General features: G+C 36.9%; 1 protein-coding gene across 1 annotated transcript in view; it reads left to right on the top strand.

Moving 5' to 3' along the window:
• POLR3B (RNA polymerase III subunit B) overlaps positions 1-21,729 on the top strand; it is a 72,615-nt gene that overhangs the window by 31,897 nt on the left and 18,989 nt on the right. Inside the window, exons 16-23 of the mRNA XM_009086418.4 lie at positions 113-266; positions 1,556-1,630; positions 2,402-2,500; positions 5,971-6,098; positions 12,897-13,106; positions 14,959-15,117; positions 16,550-16,667; positions 17,136-17,278. Of these exons, the coding sequence (XP_009084666.1) occupies positions 113-266; positions 1,556-1,630; positions 2,402-2,500; positions 5,971-6,098; positions 12,897-13,106; positions 14,959-15,117; positions 16,550-16,667; positions 17,136-17,278 (1,086 nt within the window). The remainder of the gene's footprint in view (positions 1-112; positions 267-1,555; positions 1,631-2,401; positions 2,501-5,970; positions 6,099-12,896; positions 13,107-14,958; positions 15,118-16,549; positions 16,668-17,135; positions 17,279-21,729) is intronic.

The raw sequence follows: 21,729 nt of genomic DNA, 5'->3' as shown, positions 1-21,729 counted from the left end.
CATTATTTACAAGAAGCAGAAGTACTTCTGTGCATGCCACATATGATCAGAATTTGTAAATAGTTTTGGATGTGCAAAGAATGCACCAGGTATTTATTGTCTCTCTGACCAGGTAACATCCTAGGTGTAATACGTGATCACCAGAAATTAGTCAACACGTTTCGGATCTTGCGTCGAGCGGGTTATATCAACGAATTTGTTTCCATCTCTACAAATCTGTCTGACAGATGTGTCTACATTTCCTCTGATGGAGGGAGGTTGTGCAGGTAAACTTCTCATCAGAATTACCTCACTATTGAACTGGCTTTAAATTTCTATGCACTGGGCTAAGATTTTCACAGGAACAGATTTAAGCAAATTCAATAAGACTTGAGCATCTCTTTTCTCCTTAAATAGCCCTCATTCAAAATAGGCAGAGGTTGGAAGAGACAGAATGGGTTAATGAATATATACATATTTTAGCATTTAGAATATGCACATTAGGCTGTGTGCATATTCTGTGCTCACTTTAACAAAGCAGCAGTCACAACTACTGCTGACATTCTACTTGGTTCATTAATTGAATCTCAGAGCATGTTGAATGCAGTTAGATGCATGTCAGAGGCTCCAAAATAGTAAATGCACAAACCGTCAATTAATCATACCTGGTCAAGAGATCCTGAGTAGGGCCATATTCAGTGGCAGAGAAACCACTTTTCCAGTCAGGGCTAATACGTGCATTTGGGAGATGGCAGTAAAGCTTTTAAAGTATTTTAAAAGTATTTTTAAAATAAAAGCAAGGGAAATCATGTGGATTTGCAAGGCTTTACCAAGTTTGCTTTGTAGCACCCCTCACCCTGTAATTATTCAGCTATCCCTATTAACCATTTAAAAGTACTTATTAGTCTTCTAACAGTTATTTAGACTTCAGAGGGGACTCCACAAGTATCTTGTAGCTATTTGCTGCTCTTTATCAAAGCAACTTGTCCAAATAGCAACAGCCTTCTTGCATGCTGTCCTTTGTGTCAGTGCTTTTGTGTGGTAGGGAAGTCTTCAGAGATCCATGTGCTGTTGAAATTTATGGATTCATCAGAGATCACCCACAGTAAATGCCTGTACTTTACAGCATGTAGGCAATTGCAAAATGCAGCCTTGCATGTGGACACTTGAGCACAAACTGAACTTAGTGTTCTGTAAAAACCACAGTACTAAATGCTGTTCTTAGCTTTGTAGTTTGGGAAATCTGAAATTTTTTAAAGCCATCATCAAAATCTGTAGGTAAAATTTATAAAATTTTAGTTGAATGATTTAAAGGGGAAAAAATGGCTTTCACCTCAAAATTTAAGTCTTGATTTTTCTAATACACATTTTAAGTTATATCAAACTAAGGTCTGAATAGTTAATATTTTATTTATGTGGTTTTATCAGTTAAAGGCTGATAAATTTTAAGAACAGTTTATAGAATAGGTTCTGCATAGGCAGGGTTCTTGGAGAAAGAGTAAATTAGGTTACCTCCCTAAGTATTTGCTATGACCATCCCTTTTTTTTTTTTTCTTTTTTTTTTTTTTAATTTCAGGCCTTACATAATTGTCAAGAAGCAAAAACCTGCAGTTACCAACAAACATATGGAAGAACTGGCTCAGGGCTACAGGTACGCAATTCAAGTAGGCCATATTCATCTTGACCAAGTAAATACTGTGTGGAGATGCTTCCGTCAGTCAATATTTCACAGTCTTGGGGTTAGCTAATTAGAGAAGTCTGCTCTCCTGTATAAATTCATAATCTTTGTACTGGAGATTTTCTGTTTAAAGTTAAATTAAAGCTGATGTTCTTATTTTGTTACTGCTGTGAGATTTGGTGAGTATACAGAATAAATACATCTCACAGCCTCATCTTTCTGGAAGTGGAAGGTTTGAGGCAGCATCATCCTCCTGACTGAAAAATCAGACACCTCACAGGAGTATCAACTTAACCACCCTAAACTGGGCACATTCAGAGTTTTTGAAAGTCCTTGCAAATTCTTAGTTAAGAATTAATTCTTAGTATTTTTTTTTTAAACCACACTAATACAAAGGCATTTAAATTTAGGTCTAATTTAGGTCTAACAAATCACAAAAATGTATGTGATTATCCTTATATTTGCCTACATTTACAGTGATGATGAGTACATATGGGAAGATTTTATGTATTTGTTCAAGTAAGTAACATTCATCTGTCAGAGTGTGAAGCAGTGAAAGGGCAACAGGATTAATTTAGAAAGCACATTCTTCTTCAATATGTAATATACACAAAACTCTACATGTAGAAATATGTATCTGGTTTAGCTTTACATATTACATTCCTTTAATATATGTACTAAGTATTTTATATTTGCAGAAATATAAGGTCAGTACTTCTAATGTAATTTTTGATTTATCTATAGGAGTTTTGAAGACTTCTTGCATGAAGGCCTCGTCGAATATTTGGATGTGAATGAAGAAAATGACTGTAACATTGCCCTGTATGAAAATGCAATCAATAAGTATGTATGCATTCAGTATACAAGAAAAATTTTCATAGGGTAACTCTCTGAAATGCAGACATATAGATAATGTTACTGTTTTCACATGTACACACCTCAATAATGGTTGAAACTACTCCAGGTAAAAGCTGAAGAGAGAAATCTGTCTGCATCCTAAATTATCCATGGGAAGTTAGAAAAAATGGTTCAGATTTTGAGAGAGCTGTTTCTGCTGCTAACTCTCAAAAATATTAAATACTTAAAGGTATATCCTTTCTTTCTCTGGATGTGGCTCTTTGTTCTGCTCATTGGGCTGCTCATCAGGCTGCTCATCATAAATAATCTTATCCAATAGGTATCCAAGAGGCAAATGGTTCCACATGTTATTTGATTATCTTAGCATAATTTCCATACAATCCAATCATGATTGTTTGGAAATTTCTTTTCTGGCCATAAAGGGACCCTAGACACCCACCTTACATTAAGTAGAAGGCTGGAATGAGACCTTCCCTTTGACTTTTGGATGTACAATAGGTCCCAATAAAAATGTCAGCATCTTTCTGTGTATTCTTTACCACACATCTTAAAACCAGTTTTGATATGTGATTTTAATTCAGAGAGATTTCCAGATCTGTTATGTTTTCCACATACTTGAAGCACCTGTTGCAATTTTTTAAAATTTCTGAGTCCTCCTATCTTTTTACTGATTTTTAATGTTTCTCTGGCAGTATCCTGTAAACTGAAGCCTGAATATGAAATGCTAGACTTTATCTCTGTGAATGTTTGATCAGTAGATTTGTGCAGAAAATTCTTTTTCTAAATAATCTGTCCTGGTCAAGTACTCCTGCAAGCTAATAGAAATACATCATTGATTTCAGTGGAGCTGGGTGAGCTCTTCATTTAACAAAGGTTAAAGATAATTGTAGTGCATTAACTCTGCTAATTAAATTGCATTGCTCCTACCCAGGCTTTTGAAGACTTTATCACTTTTAGAGATTACTCTTGCATGCTCTTGACTGAGTTCTGTATACATGAGCAAAGAAGAGCGCACACAATTGCTGTCATTAGTGCCAAAATTAAATAACTTCCACAAAGCACCAGAGCTGAAAATTTAAGTTACAGGACAACTGACTCAGCTAGAAAGGTTAATGGGAATGTATCACATGAAATCATTATTTAGTCTAAAAGTGGAGGAGAAAGTGAACTTCCAACGGATCAGTGTGAGGAAAGGACTCCTCAGCAACTCCCAGGAAGCTCAGAAGATTCTTGTATTGTTCAAACTCAATCGTTTTGAGTTTGGCTTCAATGCTAACGGTGGCTAACTGTGCCATAAAGTATCCGAGCTTGTATCGTATGAGCACATTGCTCCTTGTGTTTGGTAATGATGCTCCCTAAATCTTGAATAGCTGAGTTGAGTACCCCCTTTCCCCAGATGATCATCTTGCATTTAAATGGTGTGACCATGTTGGTACATCTTGTTCTGGTAATGCCACTGATACTTCAGATAGTGGGCTGTATCTCAGAAGCACTGCTGCTTTCGTAATACAGGCTTCCTTTAGCTACAGTATCCCCTCTTTCCAATCCAATAAGAGAGGTTTTCATTGGAGTATTTGACTCTAATGCCTTCAGTTTCTTCGTTACACATTTGTAATTCTGCTTTTCAAACTCATGAGGTTGCCTTTCTTTTCTTGGGCCTGGTTCTGGCAGTGACATTTTTGACCTGCAGAAATTGAACTGCCCTGAAAAGTTTGAATGTCTCCCATTAGCTCTCTGGAATACTTCATAAGGTAGTAGGGTCATCTTTGATTGAAATAGGATTGACCTCACTGCAAGAAGACATTTGTTGAATACCCCTATGCAAATGTATATCTGTTTCCATGCACTTGTACCCTCTGAAGAAATTTGCAAACTTCACTGTCAGTAAGTGTCAAGCTTCTGTTTTTTTCTGGTTTTATTGTTTGAAAAGTGTCACCAGTTCTGTGAAGTTCTGCAGATGGGGAAGCAATCTCTGCTTCCAGTTTGCTACTGGCTCTTGAGACCATTTTGCAGTTACTTGACAGCAGTTTGGATTCTCCCATTATTATTTTCTTATGATAGGCTTTAAATAACATAGCTGCTTTTTATCAAGTGGAGAAAAAACAGTGGCTGTCCTCGGGCCAGAGGTGATTTTTAGGTTGTTCCAGTGTATTTGTGATTTATAAAGATTTCTAGGACTGATAGGTAGTTTCGTTGGCTTAATCCTCAGCATTTCCAGGTCTGTTTTTTCCAGCTTTCAGATTTCATTATTCTTTCAGTAGTACATATATTGTTTATCTGTAAAGTTACTGCTGGCACTTGTCTTCAGTCTCTATGTGCTTGTCGGTAATTCTTTAGCCTTTTTAGCTTACAGTGCTTGGCTATCTTTTGAGTGTTTCCATAATAAAGACTTCTCTGTCACTTCCTTGGCATGATCCTGAAGTTAAGTAATCAAATTAATTTCTTTAAATAATTAAACTCTGCCAAAAGACTTCCAAGAGAAGTCAAACATTAAATTTGAGATTTTGAGAATGCATTGGGTTTAGATATGTGGGAGAAGCAATGTATGCATAAACCCAAGGTCTCTGTAATAAATCCAGGACATGAAATATATGCTTTGAATAGGTTGAGTTATAATCATCTGTATAATTCCTCACTTCCTAATTACTTATCTTGATTTAAATTCATATCTGCTCCAGCCAAGCTTTATTATACACTTCATTCTTAGTTATTAGTCTCTCCACTTGCATCCCAATGCATGCTATGATTGTCCTTGTTGAGCATGGACTTTCTCTTCTGAAGCTCATGCCAGATAGAACAAATTGTCTCCTTTTCTCTGTCTTTTTATTTCTCATCAGTACTGTTTTTTAACAACATAATCACTTCCAAAATATTTGCAGAGCTTTTCAAATAGTGTTGTATTATGTCATTTACCTATGGCAGTGGATCCGGTTTGGAGACAGATGTTTTCTCCTTAACTGATGTAGCTGACCTTGGAAAACTAAAACAGTTTTTTAAATACCTGAATCTGTTGTGGTCTTCCTTCTTCCATCTCCCCAGTGGATTTCTGAATCTCTGAGATTAGTAATTTGATGTGGAGGGCTCTCATTACATGAGAAGACATTGCTCAAGGCATTTTGGGTCTTACTGTATAAACTTATGTTTTATTGTTTTACTGAGCTCCCTCAGGTTGTCATTATGTGGAGGCTTTTCCTCCATTATGGAATTTCATAAACTTGGATTTATTTCTTCTTCATTTGTTTTTATATGGAAACACTTATAACTAAAAGAAAGTTGTTGGGTTTTTGTAATAAAAATAAAAATCCTTTAGTGAATCTGTGTTTTGAGGTCCTACTGACTTACATTCTCCTGAACAGAACTGAATTTGAAGTGTTATGAGATACTGCTAAATTGAATAAATTCTACTTAAGTTGTTTGTTCGCAAGCTTGCCATGATTGGTACTCTTTCTTTTAAGAGATACAACCCATTTGGAGATTGAGCCTTTCACACTTCTGGGTGTCTGTGCTGGGCTGATTCCATATCCTCACCACAACCAGTCCCCAAGAAACACTTACCAGTGTGCCATGGGGAAACAAGCCATGGGTAAGACTTCACTTTTTATTCCTCTTTGAATTGTTATGTGGTTTTTGAAGCTATGTAGTGAAAGTGACAAACAAAAATTCTTTTTTTCCTGATTCACATAAAAGCTTTTCTGGGAAAAGTATAAGAGCACTTCTTTAACTTTGAGAAGGAAGAGTTTACCTCTGAAACTTGGAAAGATTAATGTGAGAAAAGTACCAGTCAGTTTCACTTAATGAAGACTATATCTGCAATTCTTAACACTTAAAAGAAAATTTTAATAAACTGGGACACTTTTGCATTTTCTATTGCGTTTTATTGGAAATTACCATGACTTTCAAGTTTTCAGCATATCTGCAGGATTGGCAGAGTGGTCTCTTTATGCTGCAATGTACTGTGGGTTTCCAGACAAAAAAAAGGGTTAAAAATTGTTCTCACAAAGAGAAACAGAGCACAAATTGAGGAGCATTTCTTTGACTGGTTGAGTTAGTGTCCTAAAAATAAATATATCAATAGTTAACGTTGACATCAGAGAATAAGAAGACTCAAGTGTGAAAGAGTTGTTAATAATTTGAACACTTTCCACAGCCATATTTTAGATTTTTTTTTTGCTTTTGCTTTTTTGGATGAAGAGGGCAAGCACTGAAACAAAATTAATTTTCTGATTACTTATTATTTAATTTGACAGTGTCATATATGGTCATTAAAACCCATGTTTTGTAAATTTGCTTCTGGGGGTAATTAACAGCAGTTAAGTTCTAATCCTTTCTTTAATACTCAGTGAAACCAGCATTACAGTGCCCAAGTCTGTGGCCTGTGATCAAGGCAGAGGAGCCTGAACAGTCATACATCAATTCCGACAGCTGCATTCAGACTGGTGCTCTACAGGCTGGTTTTGTGGCTTGTATTGATGGCTTGCTTGCAAGTTGGGAACTACAGTAGCACAGCTCTGTTTCATGAACTGCCACTTCAGTTAGGTTTACTAAACCATTTTTTTGTGCTGTGTGTTCAAAGCTTAAACACTACACTGTGAGACTTCTTCAGCAGAATTAGTAGCATAGTAACTGTCTTATACTGAACCATCATGTTGAGCACATGAAAACAGAAAATAGCAAGATGCATGTTTTCCATTTAAATTAAAAAAAAAAAGGTGGGTGGGTGGAAAGAGGAGCAATGCAATCTTTTTTCCTTACAGTTCTCCCCCATCCCATTATCTTTCCCCCACCCCTGAGTCTCTATTTTATGACTATTAGTCTCAGAAGGTTTGGTAAGTTACCACACACAGTTAAGCAGGATCAGTGTGTACAGAAAGCCAATTCAGTATCTGTGGAGTTCTTTTGTAGTTTTCTGTGTGAAGGTTTTTTTTCCCCATTTTGTTTTGAGTGTCATTTGCAATTCATTGTCTGTGTTGTCTGAGGTTGGTGTATTCAGCTGCTTTGACCCTAGGTCTTGCACATTTAGCTCCTTGGATACAATCCTCTGACGTTCCTGCTGATGCTAGGAACACAAAAGCCATTGAATATCTTGAGCAATAAAAAAAGCCTTTGTTTCAGTTTGTTATGACAAAACACCTGACTCAAAGAATAAGCAGATAGATAAAAGTAAATTTTAAAAGTTGGCACATTACTTGAGCTTTATTTTGCTCTGTCTGAAGTATCTTCAAACACCTGAAGCTTTTTGTAATAACTGCTTAAAAAAAGCCACCATAAGTGGCAATATGTAGGGGCAGAGATTTTCTCTACACTTACTGATCGAATGAGACCCAGAGGGTATTCCTGAAACATTGCACATACTTTTTTTCTGTTTATTTTTGTGAAGAGATGTGATGTAGTGTAGCTTCAAACACCAAGCTTTAAGTTACCATCCAGCTTTATTGCTTTCTTTCTCCATACCAAAATTGCAGAGCAGCTCCTCATCCAACACTGCCATCTCCAAGTCCTCTGTGTCACTCCCTTGACTGTCAAAACCTGGAGCGGCGAAGGGAGCCCAGGGTTCAGTCTGGGACAGGAGAGCCTTGTGCTTGTCAACACTGACCCACCCCCTCTGACCGTATCACAGGGCTGTGCCAGCAGCTTTGGACAGTCTTTTCTAAGCCTCATTGTTAAGCAACATCAAGCCTAGGAAAGGTGTGAAAGCACAAGTAAGTGGAAAGTGGACATCAGAGATTGGAATGAGGTCTGAAATCCAATGTCCCTGACAAGTAGTAGGTCCTGAAATAGTAATGTTTATTCTGGAGAGCATTACATATCCTGAAATCTCCCTTTCAGGGATAGATGAGTCATTTTGTTGGAGGACTAGAGCTGCACTTAATGACCAAACTGGATTTCAGTAAAATTAAATAGAAATAAAACCCCTCACTTTTGGCATAGATTATTTACATATGTTGCAGGTTGAACTCTAAGGCTGATAGGAAGTTAGGTAGTAAATACAACAGCAGCTGCAAAGACCTCACTTGAATGTTGACATTTCAGTGCAAGGTTAACAGTTGTAGCTTAAAATTTCAGAAGTACTTAAGATGAAAATACAAGAGTCTATACTGTTCGCATTTAATGTGTTGGTAAAATAATTCTTCAGAGGATCAAAGGCTTCTACAGTTAAGAAATAGTTCTAAACTGAGCTTCTTAATTCCATTATGACATAAAACCTTGTCAGTTTTACACATTGTACATTTGTGACTGTCTAAAAGCATAATTTGAAGAATAAAAAAATACAGTTTTCCTGCCAGTAATCCCCTATATTGCACATGCACATGTGCTGCTGTGTAATTAATGGTGGGGATACACAAAGCAAACTGTACACTCACGGCATAACTGTGCCCTGCAGCTTCAACCCATGAGACATAACACAAATCTTGACTAAGAAAAGGGGGATTTGGGTGTTGATTATTACTGTAACCTCTGAAAGAAAAGGAAATATTTGAGCCGACAGACATAGGTGGTGAGAGCTTTGTTGTAGAAGCTTATAATGAAGCAAAAACTTTAATATTAGAAAAAAAGTCTGTTACTGTACCATGTACTTTCTGCTTTGCTTCTGTGAAGTAGCAAAGCCCTTTATATACTGTTCTGCATTGTACTGTAGCCAGCTGAATGTGTTAAAATTGAATTGAGAAGATAAATATGCTCCAAGGAACTCAGTGCTGGGGGGTTTTGACAGTTGTGAAAGTTCTTTGGTGGACTGAGAGCCAGAGTCTTCCCAGATTTTGTACAGCTAGCCTAGGGGCACAGAATCCAAACAAACCTCAAAGCAAAACCAGCTGTTGCTGGTCATCACAGCTGGATCTGGGAGCACTGTGGCCGCAGTTCTGTTCTGCCACTGCTCTTTGAGGATTGTTTGTGCTCCATGACATGACCTTGTTTTGACACCTCTCCTCTCCTTGGTAGTAGGCACAGAAATGCTGACGCAGAAATTAACTCCCTCCACACACACACATTTTACCCATAATCTTTTTAAACCACTCCTTAATCTTTCTACTGTGAAAAGAGTATTTCTAACACTTAACATCCAGATCACCTAATGCATGTACTGTGACAGTCTGTCTGAGCGGAGTCGGGGCCCCCTCCACAAGGTTTATCGCAGCATTTAAAAACTGTACTTCCTCTCTTGCTTTGTGCTCGTATAAAAGGACAGAATCCTAGAAAATCCATGGTGAAAACAGGGGAAATACAGAATTAAAGCAGTTCTTTTCTTGACATGTGTAGCAATAGCCCTTTTGGGTCAAGTGGATTGATTTCTGTGTCCTTGTCAATTTTGATTGTACAATTTAATGTTGTTGTAAGCGATACACCAGAGAATTGGATTAATGCTTATTTTAGCTGGCTGTTTGTTCTGGTGAGTTCTCAAAACTTTCAGCATCAGAATAGCAATGCCTCATTTATGCTAAATATCAGTAGATGGTGTTTTTGTAGTGATTATTTCACACTAAAGGATACTCAAATGACACTTAAAAAGGAAAAAAAAAACTGTCAGGAAATTGAAAAAAAATGATAGAATGCACATGTGCACTCACAATATATCAAGTACTGAGAAAAGAAAGAAAATTACCTTCATTGTATCCCAGTCAACCTTGTGTGTTTTGCTTTAACTAGGGCTAATTACCAATGAAAAAAATTGATTTTTGCTGGTGGGATAATTATAAATGTGAGTCATTGTGAGCAGGGTTTGTTATGTTGAACTTTAATTATACTTTACTTTTGCTTGGTTGTTTGGCTGGAGCAAACAAGGGCACTGTTCTTTCAGAGAGAAAGCAGAAATAAAGCTAGTGACTTGCTTCATTTCAGCACCTACACAGAGGGCTCATCCCAGCACATTAGTCCTCTGAAGAGAGCTACTGCTTTATTTTAAATAAGCAGATTGTGGTTTCAGGCTGTGGTATGTTACCCCAGCTTAGAGAAAGGATTATTTGTATAACCATTAAATCCCAGCTATTAGGAATAATATTGCTGATTGCCATGTTTTTTGGCTAATTTATTTCATTTGTGCTCTGGAGTCATTCTCTAACCAGTTTCTTTCCTGCTAGGGTACTTGTCATGGATATATATGTATATGTTTTCCATTTATACAGCATTCATCTCCTGAAGAGTAGCCTTAATACAGTTTATTATTGAGGCTTAGAATCTCAGTAATATCAGTTGCTTCTGGCTCCCAGACAGTAGCAGTTCTGTTAGACTTATCTGAACCTCTGATAAAAATGCCAGTTTTGAAATACGTGAAACACCTGAAGAGAAATAATCTGTGCTACCTGAAATATGTTAAAGTGTCATCTGAAATCTTTGCTATATAGGGAACTTCCACAGATTGTTACTGGGATGTAAAGGACACCCTTGAAGTGTAAAAGATAAAACTGGTGCTCCAGACTTCATCCTATCTTAGCATCCTTAACCAGTGAACCATAGCAGGTGTTGCATCTAAGCATATCAGAGAAGGAAAAAAATGCAAGCATTTAGTTTGAAAGTTAAATTTGGCGTGACTTTCTCTTAGAAAGATTTCTCTCAGCATCAGGAAAATGTACCTATCTGTGCAACATTTAAGCTGAGCTTCACTGCAACCTACTCTGAAAGCATACAAATTCTAGATGCAGAGGGGAATAATGGTCTAAACCTCTTAAGTTTTTCATTTGGAAGTATATTTTCTGAGCTGTGTACTGGGAGAATCAGGGGAGTTGAGTCAATGTCTAACTGAAATCTCAGGGTATTTCAGAAATAGTGAGGCCTTCAGGTGATGGGCCTTGCAGAGTGGGACTGCAAAGGTCTTCAGTCTTGAGGAATCCAGGCATTACCAGCTTGTGTCTTACTGGAGGCAAAAAATACTGTTAGAAGATTGTTTCCTTATACAAGAAAAAACAGAAGAACAACTGCTTTAAAGCAAGAGACAAGCCTGTCAGTTCTACCAGATTTTTCTTGTAATTTGAAAATTCTGTGCCTGTGTCATTGAATCTCCTTTCTAGAACCTGAGAAAGTCCAGGCCAGCTGTAGCAGTTAATTTTCAGACAGTTGCTGTTGAACTATCTCTCCATTCTTGTCCTTGGGAAGGGGTAGACCTGTTGTGATTTAGGAGAGTGAGCCTAGTGCCAAGCACAGGATAGGTCTTTGGAAGTGCCTGGTTTTAGAGTTTGATTTTCTAGACACTTTATGTAAATGGAAGTTGCAAGTAGATGCATGTAAATTGTGAAGCTGACCTCCCCAGTGAGCAGGTTTGTGTTCAGATGTACTTCTTGGCCATGTGAAATCTTCCTTCTATACGGACTGCTTTGACCTTTCCAAGAATGCAGCCAGGCTCTGAAACTGCAGGACAAAATGGAAAGGTTTTGATAGACTTACATCCTAAGGACAAACTACTGCAGAATGTTTAGCACTTACAACTTTAAAATGTTAACTTTTCAGACTGTTATTTCTTAATTGCTTAGAGACATAGCATAGTCCTGGTACAGCAGACTCTAATAATATATGATTGTCTTAACGTTTGTTCTGCTACACAACAGTTTATGTTTCCCTGCTGGGTCTTAATTATTTTTTCCTCAGATTTCAAGAGACATTTTGGCATTCTGATGGGACAGGGCCAGAAATTTCAATCTCAAGCTGTGAGGTCTATATAAAGGGTTGAATTCTGAACTGTAAATTTAAAATAAATTTCATGTAAATAGACAAGTACAGAAGTGGACTTCTACTGTAGTTTTTCTATCAGTGGTGCTTCTAATTTTAGAAAGTAAATCACTCTTGGCTGCTGGTAGCAGTGTGCTTCATTTATACTTTGTCCCATTCTAACACAGGCTGCTGTTGAACTAATTATTGCCCAAAAAAGGAAGAAAAAAAAGTTGTTGAAGACCTTGATGCAAGGTTTCTCCTGAACTCAGTGATAGTCTTTCTGTTGATTGTAATGAAATTTTGAACCAGGTCTCTGAAACAACAGTTGAACTCCACAAAAAAATCCAAACCCGGTGGCTATGAGAACAATAAAAGCAAGCTTCATACCTGAGGGATTCAGTGTTGTAATTAGAAAAAACCATCTTATCTGTATTAATTCAAGTGGCTTTTATTTCTTTTGTTGTTCTTCTTTTTATATTGATGCTTAGTTTTTTTCTGTTCGAGAGAAAATAAATAACTCTTTCTGGGAGCTTAAATTAAGAAACTACTTATATATTTATTTAAATATAATAATGTAAAATTGTTTTGGTTTGAATTATTATTTTTCCCCTTCTTTTCTTGAAGAATTTCTGTCTGATTTTAGTTAATTTGCATTTTGGTAACTTTTTAGCCAAAACATTCCTAAAAAACTCACTAATGTTCACTGCTTTTTCTTTTTTTTTTTTTTCCCTCTTACATGCAGGTACTATTGGATACAATCAAAGAAACAGGATAGATACTCTGATGTATCTCCTTGCTTATCCACAAAAACCAATGGTAAAAACAAAAACAATAGAACTGATTGATTTTGAGAAACTCCCTGCTGGACAGAATGCCACAGTTGCTGTGATGAGCTACAGTGGCTACGATATTGAAGATGCCCTTGTCTTAAATAAAGCCTCTTTGGACAGAGGTAATATCCATCAACTCTTTCGCACTTCTCCAGTGTGTGTTCCAATATATACTCTAATAAACTTGTTTTCTCGTAGTGTTATCCTGTAGTAAATTTTATTGTGGTTATAAGCATTAGATCTCCAGTTAAGAAATTGAATTCCCAAACTGCTTTGAATGCTTTTGTTGGTTTTCTGTATGATTAGTGATTATAACTCCATGCATACAATAGTGTGGTGAAGATGCCAACATACATTTCAAATTCCGAGTCTGGATATTATAAGAAAAAATGGCTAACTTCTGACCTCAAATAAAAAAGGTGTAAATACTTAGCTTACAAAAAACATAAGGCATGAGTTAATCTGTTCTCTTGGGCTTGCTTTTTAGATGTTTACCTGAACCTTTGTTCATTACTAACAAAGAGCTCTCATTATTTCCACCAGTAACAAAAGCAGTAGATGAAATTAGATTTGTGAAGGTATTTAGGAAAGAAATAGAACCTGAGGCAGTTTGTGTTTTTGTGAGCTTGGTGTTCTGAGGGGGCAGTAGCAGTATTGCCTACTTTCTGAGAGAAAATAATTGTGTTGCCTAAAGCAAAATAATTTATTGTTTATCCAGAGCTAAACTAATGATCTGCTTCCTTAAAAAATTATACCAATTCTGTGGTGCAGTGTATTTTAAGTACCAAAGGGAAGGTTAACTAACAGAGACCCATGTTTGTGTAGGTCTAGCCTGTCTGACTCTCTCTACATTTCTTCAGCACTTCATGTCAATGCTGCTGAAGGCTGGAGGAGAGTTGCCTGAAAACTTTGTCTCTCTTCTCTCACTTTTCTCCATGAATTCCTTGGAGAGCAGGCATAGTGCAGTGATCAAGCTGGTTTTAGTTTTTTGGGTGGCCAAAATCAGATTCTTCCATCACTTTATTCCCTCCCCCTCCCCAAACACCCTTCTAGTTGCTAGGCAGCAGTAATAGTATTCCTAGACATGTATCTTTGGCATTAATGTCTGCTGCATTTAATTTATGCCTCCTTTTCTAAAACAACAACAGACATGATTTAAAACTGAATGTTTTCTTTTCTGGTGGGCTGGTAACATTTACAGGGAGAGCTGTGGTGCTTGTCAGGAATTACTTGACATAATCTGAAGATATAGATGTACTGTATGTGGCCATGACCATCTTTCAAATGAGCTAAAACAACCCAGGATTATTAGCAAGCTTTGTTCTTGGCTCTCTGTAATTCTAAATGTGATTACAGTCTTTAGTATCGTGGTTAGTTGCAGTACTTAGAGAGGAATTCCACAGGTGCTACTTCTCTCATCTAAAACCCACTAATTTTGTAACAGTACATGTAATTTCAGGTGAGCAAAAAAAAGAATAATGGGTTGATTATACTAAACAGTTAATCAATCAGTACACTTAGTTAGTACTTTCCTGGTAGACTAGCTTATGCCAGCCACAAACATGAGTAAAAGTTTAGGTTTCTTAGAACTCATGAAAGGAAGAGATGCTCCTCTCACCCTATTACAGTCCCCTGTTACATCTTCCTGGAGACCACCAAAATTATTCAAGAGATTCAGTGATTTCAAGAGAAATTATGTGTGCAAAGATACAGAAGCAGATTAGTACAGTTTGGAATTGGACTGTAGTCCAGCGTCTAAAAAAGACGCTAAAAAGACGTCTAAAAAAGAGTAGTGTACATGATCTGATGTTTAAGTTGTGCACGGTATATGTGTACAACGTTATGCATATTCAAGCCAATTAATAATCTAACTAATAAATAATGTTTTATATTCCATAGCTCAGATTTTATTCTGATCATGTGTTATAAAGTATTTTTGAATTCCTAGGCAGATGAGTTTGTGTTCCATTCTAGGTTTTGGAAGGTGCCTTGTCTACAAGAATGCCAAGTGTACGCTGAAGCGATACACGAATCAGACGTTTGATAAAGTGATGGGGCCAATGCTGGATGCAGCTACCCGTAAACCCATCTGGCGCCATGAGATTTTAGATGCTGATGGTATCTGCTCTCCGGGTAGGTCAGACTGCATCTTCGCTCAGGGCTTGTTTATAGTCAAAGTGGAAGTTAATGTTCTGTCAGTATTTCTTGTGCACCTTGTGTTATACTTTGCCTCTTGGGAGATTTTTTGACTTGCAGACAGCAGTGTTGTGATGGGAATTTTAAAAGAAGTTAGTTCATGAAAGCAGCATGTTACTAATCATTGGGGAGACTTTTGCGCATGAATAAAGTAGCTTTATATTTAAGTAAAAGAGTGAGTTTATAATAATGTGAATCTACTGAAGCATTAGAATTTGTATTCTTAATGTTCCCAAGCTGACAAGCTTTTAATACTGTAGTTTTTCCCTGTTTGTCTGTCATATGCTGTTGTTTTCTTAAGGATAGAGATAGACCCCTTATTATTTTGATTTCATGCATCAAAATCTCCTAGCAAGATGTCAGTTAATGCAGTTATTTGAGGAAGTAAAACCTTATGGTTTTAAGACTTTAGAATGATGTTTGGAGAGAGATAAGAAAAATAAACAGGTATGTAAAGAGGGGTGTGTAACTTTCCAATGGTAATAGATTTGAGGAAGAATCCCGTACTGTCATCCTTTAGTTAGAAAACAGCTTAATAGACCTGCTAAGATCTAGTAAAAAAGGTGTTTTAAAGGGCATTAAACTTAATTCCATTATAGTACACAATTGGGTTAATTTGGATCCTTAACACATCACAATGGAGCTTTCAAAGTTAATTAAGGAAAAAAAAGGCAAGAGTCTTCTGAAGTTTTAGGATAGATAGGACTGGGCTGGACTCCAGACTGGGACTGTTCTCAGCATGTTGGTAAAAACCTATTTTAGATAGTTCATGTGGACAGAAGAGACACAGGCCGAAGATCAGTGTAATTTAGTGGAGGAGGTGGGAGGTAGATACTTGGTGTGCAGTTGTAACACTGGGCATCCTCCTGATCTGGTTTTCAATGCAAAGGACAAGATAAGGGAATGGAGCAGGGAGAAGCTATATATGACACCAGTATCAATAGAAATACGTAAATACAAGGAGACTGACAGTAGTTTTGCACAGCTCATTGTGGAATGATGGGCTGTTCCAAATTCAGGTGTGAATTTCTAAAATTTGTCAGTTCAGTCATGACAAAGTGTTCCCTGTTAATTTTCTCCATACTTAGAGCATATGACTTCAGATGCTTTTGTGCAGACTTTTGACCCAGGGTATGTTGAATAGCTGTTCTCCCAGTGCACCCAAGCATGCAAGCTGTTTTGCTTTGGTTTACCAAAGAAAACTGGTTTACTGATTCCCTTATCATTCAATATTTAGTAAAACAGCAGAGCATACTTCTTGGGCATGTTCCTTCCAGTTTGTCTTCCACCTTTTTTTTTAAAGCTTAAAATGTATTTCTAACAAAGTCAGATACATCATCATGGTGCTTTTTCTTCTTGTTCTCTGTAGGTGAAAAAGTAGAAAATAAGCAAGTTCTTGTGAACAAATCTATGCCAACTGTGACCCAGACACCTCTGGAAGGAAGCAGTGTGCCTCAGCAGCCACAGTACAAAGATGTGCCAGTAACGTATGTTGCAATATAACTTCAGAGCTGAGCAAATTACATGAAGGAAAGTTGTCTGAAAAAATATACTCAATTCTAGAAAACTCTCTTCTTCAACTATAACTATATTTGGCTGTTGTTTGTTTAATTGAAGATCAAGGAATTGGTAATATATGAGGAAGCTTTTGCTGAGAAGAGCCCATGTGAAAAAAAACCCCATACCTTGTCCTTTACAAATTCAGCTTAATTCTCTAATAGTTTCTATTGCAACTCTTTAAACTTTTCTTTTCCAGAAACATAGTTTACTCTGGAACTTGTATGTGAATATATATGAGGAAAAAAGATTTTACATATATATATATATAAATATATATATATAAGTTCCATACAGATTACAGTTTGGTCAGGAGCTTACCAAGACACAGATAGTTGTCTGTAACTTGTGTTTCATTCATAGAAGTAAAAAATAATAATTTTGGATTCTTTTTCTAGGTACAAAGGCGCCACTGATTCTTACATTGAAAAAGTAATGATTTCATCAAATGCAGAGGATGCTTTCTTGATCAAAATGTTGCTGAGGCAAACCAGACGTCCAGAAATTGGAGATAAGTTTAGCAGTCGTCATGGGCAGAAAGGTAAAGGACACATTTAATAAAAATAAATTATTGTTGTATATGCCTGTACGTACATAATGTATGTTTCCATTGATTGGTTCAGATCTTTTATGAATACAGTGGTAGAAGGCCATATCCCTTTTTTTTTTTGTTAAGTTCACCTAATTTAGCAATGATGTTTCTGAAACAAAAACATGTTAGCAAAAACTACTCTTGGTTGATCTATGAATCTGGAAAATACAGTAGTTTCCCCCAATTCAAACAAGTACAGGGGTTTTGAGGTTTGGTTGGGTTTTTTTTGAAGTCACAATTTGGATTTAGGTGATCGATTTGTCAGTGGAATGTCATAGATTGGAGAGGTTCTGAACGGACAGAAAAGAAGACAGATGAAATGGGAAGTTGGCAGGTCAGAATGTTTGCAGGCATCCTGCTCTAAACACAAGACTGCAGGTAGATAAGTCAGAGCAAAAGGAGTAAAAGGCAAGCAAATCAGGAACACAACTAGGAGTGTACCAGCAAAGAGCAGAAAGAAATGAAATGTTTTAAAAATACACCTGGGACATGATCTGGAGCAGCTCTGGATCTTCAGACCAAAACTTGAAAATGAGTGCCCATTTGGAAGCTGCTTGGTGGCATGCAGTTCTCAAGTTTTAATGTTACTGGGAAAATGAAAATCAGGAACCTACTTCTATATCTGCTGAAAAACAGCAGTGAACTCCCTTTGACCTGAATGTAAAAAAATATGAGTATCAGATCATCCTCTGAATCTCAAAGAGTTGGAAGGTGTGCTAAGGGTGTTAAGAAAAAAGTGACTGAAAATAGCCTGACTGTTACCAACTTAAAAGCATGTTTTGTTCCCATTGTTGTCAGTATGGGACAGCTTTTGATACGTTCTCATCATTCTGTACACTTGGAAAATCGAGATTTGTAGTATTTGAACCACGACCTTCTGTGTTAGTGTATGTGCCGTGCTATTACCTCAGTTTTGTAAACTTGTTACATTTTTAGGTCTTATTTTGGCTTGAGAATATTGCTTTGTCTCTTGTCAGATGTGATGGAAAGGCAAAGACATTAATGTTAACAAATCCTTTCCATTGCAGCCCATACATCCCTTGCAGTCCTGTCCTAATAACTCCTGGCTAGGTATAACTGAAGTGAAAGACTGCATCCCTGTCGTGAGATGCAGAGCTAACCACTGTAATCCGCATTTCTGTGGTGTCCAGGGTAGGGGATCAGGACATCTACCTACAGCAGACCTGTCAATCCGAAGAGGTAAAATGGGTGCAGAAGGAAGTAGCTGATCACAGTGACAGCTGTTACCAGGTACTTCCTCAAGTTTGTGTTGTTGATAAGAATAGTCAACACAGCCTTTCTCAGTACATCCCGCTCTGTGCAAAATCACCTGTAATTCTGCTGTGCGTGTCTTTCCACGCACCCACAAAGCTGGCTTTTTATTTTATTTGTTTATTATTATTATTATAATTACTCTGTATTCTCAGGAAATACTTCCATTGTTTCTGTTGTAATTAAGGAAGAGAAACTCTTCTTATAAGCATTGAAATGTTTTTGTTGATTGTAGTTTCAAGATGGTTTTTGATCTAAAAATACAAAGCTATTCCCACTGAGTTCCCAAGTGATTTGGAAATCAGTACTGTTGAAGGTTTCAAAAAAGTAAAGAAGCAGCATTACATACTTGACTTTCCCTATAAAACTGTGTCTAGGTCTTGCACTGCAGCCTTATAGGATAGTTAAGATAAGTGAGGAGAGAAAGAGCTATAGAGGCAACCAGGAGAAGTTGAGCAATTGGAATGTTCAACTGCCCCATTCTTCCTTTTCTCAGGGAAGATCTTCCTTCAAGAAGATTTTGTGTAGATTCCCTTTCTAATACTTTTTCAGTCTTATACACAGTGAAGTTGTACAGTGCTTAAAAACTTAGGAGCGCTGTTAGAGCAATGACTATTTCATGATACAATTTCAGCTTTGTCTAATTAAACCCTTCTCCTTATAAGTGGCATGCAGTATCTTAGCAGCAAGTTATTTTATAATAATACAATCAGTACTGTGCAGGACAAATTTTCTTATCAGAATTAAAAAAAAAAAAGCCTCCAAATTATATTAAAGAAGCTGCTTGATTAATCATGATAAATATTTATAGGGATTTACCTGAAAAATTTACATAGGTTAGTTTTTTCTCCTAGTTTGGGCTATTAATGTGCACCAGTTGGAATAGTTGAACAGAATGTAAATGAACTTTTTTTTCATATCCCTCCAAAAAATAATAAAAAGAGTGCTCCTCAAATGTAGAACCGTGAGTGGAAGAGGAAGAATGACAGAAGGAAACAGAATTCTGTTAGGCAGGTTGCAGTATTGCTTCAGGGTGCTGAGGACCTTCCATATGACAAAATGTACATAAGACATCTCACACTGTAGAGCAAGCAGCTACCTGTGGAAATCTCATGGTAATGAAAAGCAGTATCTTAAAATGCCGTAGGAAACTTTGAGGGCACCCATAATTATGCCTGGCACTGCATCAGGTTAACAGTGGCTGATCACCCTCTATTTGTGCTTGGGACTATAATAATACTAATAAAAAGCCAAACCCATAAATTATTTAGAATGTCACTTTCAGCTTGGTTTTGGAGACATGAGTGTAACACAACTGTTGCAATGTTCCCAGAGTTTGTAGCTGTCCCATACATCAATCTGTACTAATAATCCCTTGTGATCAGGGGAGTCATCAAATTCCAAGTTACTACGTTTTACTAAGACACATAGCCTTCCTCACAGTAAACCTCTCAGTTCACTGCCCTGTAGTGCATTATAGAAAAAGATGTTACAGTAAACAGGAGAAAGGAGGAATATGGAGAAGATACATTTGATAGATACTAAGAAAAATAACTGACAAGAACAGTGCAGTTCACTGTTTTGCAGTTTAACAGTACAATGAAGCCAATACTGACCATAGCAGAACCGGAGAAAAGTCATGAAAAGGAAAGGGAAAACCTCCTTTGATAGCTTTTTAACATTACATCTAGTATCATCCTCTGACATCAAACTGGGGAAAGATCAGTCTTAACAGAAAAATATAGACAATCGTGAAACAGAAGTCATAATACTAACAGTTCAATTTTTTATATTGAGAGAATTTTTAATTAGCTTTGAATTTATTCTTTCATCTTGGTCTGAATGGAGGCAATGACAACTTCAAGTGTCATTTGTGACTGCTAGCTTTAAGCCTGCCATAGAGCCATTTGAACATAGAATGATCTTAAACATCCTGAAGCCATACTGCAACCTGGGTTCAGTGAGAAGGAGAAAAAGCATATGTCTGTCTGTATTGTCAGTCTCTTTTGTGGAATATATTTATTTTCTAGACGGAATGCATGAAGATGAGATTCGATTTCATGGAATCCTAGTAGTAGTGGGTTTTAAATAATTAAATATGTGCAAATAAGAGATTGCACAAACCATGTCTCAAACTTTTTGATGGTCTTTTTCCTGTATTCCAAATTGATTTGTATTTCAAAGCTCTACTTTGTCACTGGAGCAGAAGGAAGCAGAGTAAAGGAATTAGAAAGTGTCTGGGATACAACAGATTAAATCTTGCAAACCAGCTTTAGCCTTTTGTTACAGAAAAGCCTTCTGTTAAATATGTAGGTAGATTTTTGTAGGCCTCTATAATAACACAGATCTGTGTCACTGCCTCTGTATTTGCTGCCGTGTTTGTGTCCTCTCACATGTCATCATGGTATTGGCAAGGGTCACCACTTCTGGCCTGTCCACTGCACCCTCTTTTCATGTGAGTCTGTGTTTTAAGTACACCCCTTCCAAGCTGCCTGTAAAAGGTTGCCTGTCCTTCAGGGCTTCTCAGAAAGAAGTATATGGGGAGAAGGAAAAAAAAAACCAAACAAATGAGGCCACCAAGATGTGTTCTGAAATGCAGATATTTTGCTTTATTTTCGTATTCATCTTTGAACTGGATGTTGCAGCAAGATCTTTGACACTGGGACTGTCTCTATAGTCTGTAAATCCTCTCTGGTAGTTATATGTTTATCCTAAACTGCAGGACTTTGTTCTCAGTATGTTGCATCATATATTTTCCAGAAGGATAAAAAAACATCTTTTGGTTAATTACTTTGTTGTTTTAATCTTGTACTCTTCAAGCAAAGTCACTTTTCAAAGCACAGAAGGCAAAAGGATTGTTAAGCTAAAAAGCTTCATCTGAGTTCCATACAAAGTAAATTATTATATTTCCAGATTTCCTCTTGCTTTGCTACAAGTCACAATGAGGAAAAAGTTGGGCTCCTTTGATGTGAAAAAAGCAATATAACACTTCTCTGAAAGAACATTTCTCAGTCTCTCATGTGAAAAAGGATTAACACCTCCAACAAAGGTCCTGTAGATCACAGAACTAAGCAGCAATACTGAACAGTATTCCTGAGGAGTGGAAAAACTGTATTTAAGCAAGAGAT

This window comes from Serinus canaria, chromosome 1A (assembly GCF_022539315.1).
Source record: "Serinus canaria isolate serCan28SL12 chromosome 1A, serCan2020, whole genome shotgun sequence".
Classification (NCBI taxonomy): domain Eukaryota; kingdom Metazoa; phylum Chordata; class Aves; order Passeriformes; family Fringillidae; genus Serinus; species Serinus canaria.
The sequence above is the reverse complement of the archived record's forward strand: the minus strand, read 5'-3'. Positions and strand labels throughout refer to the sequence as shown.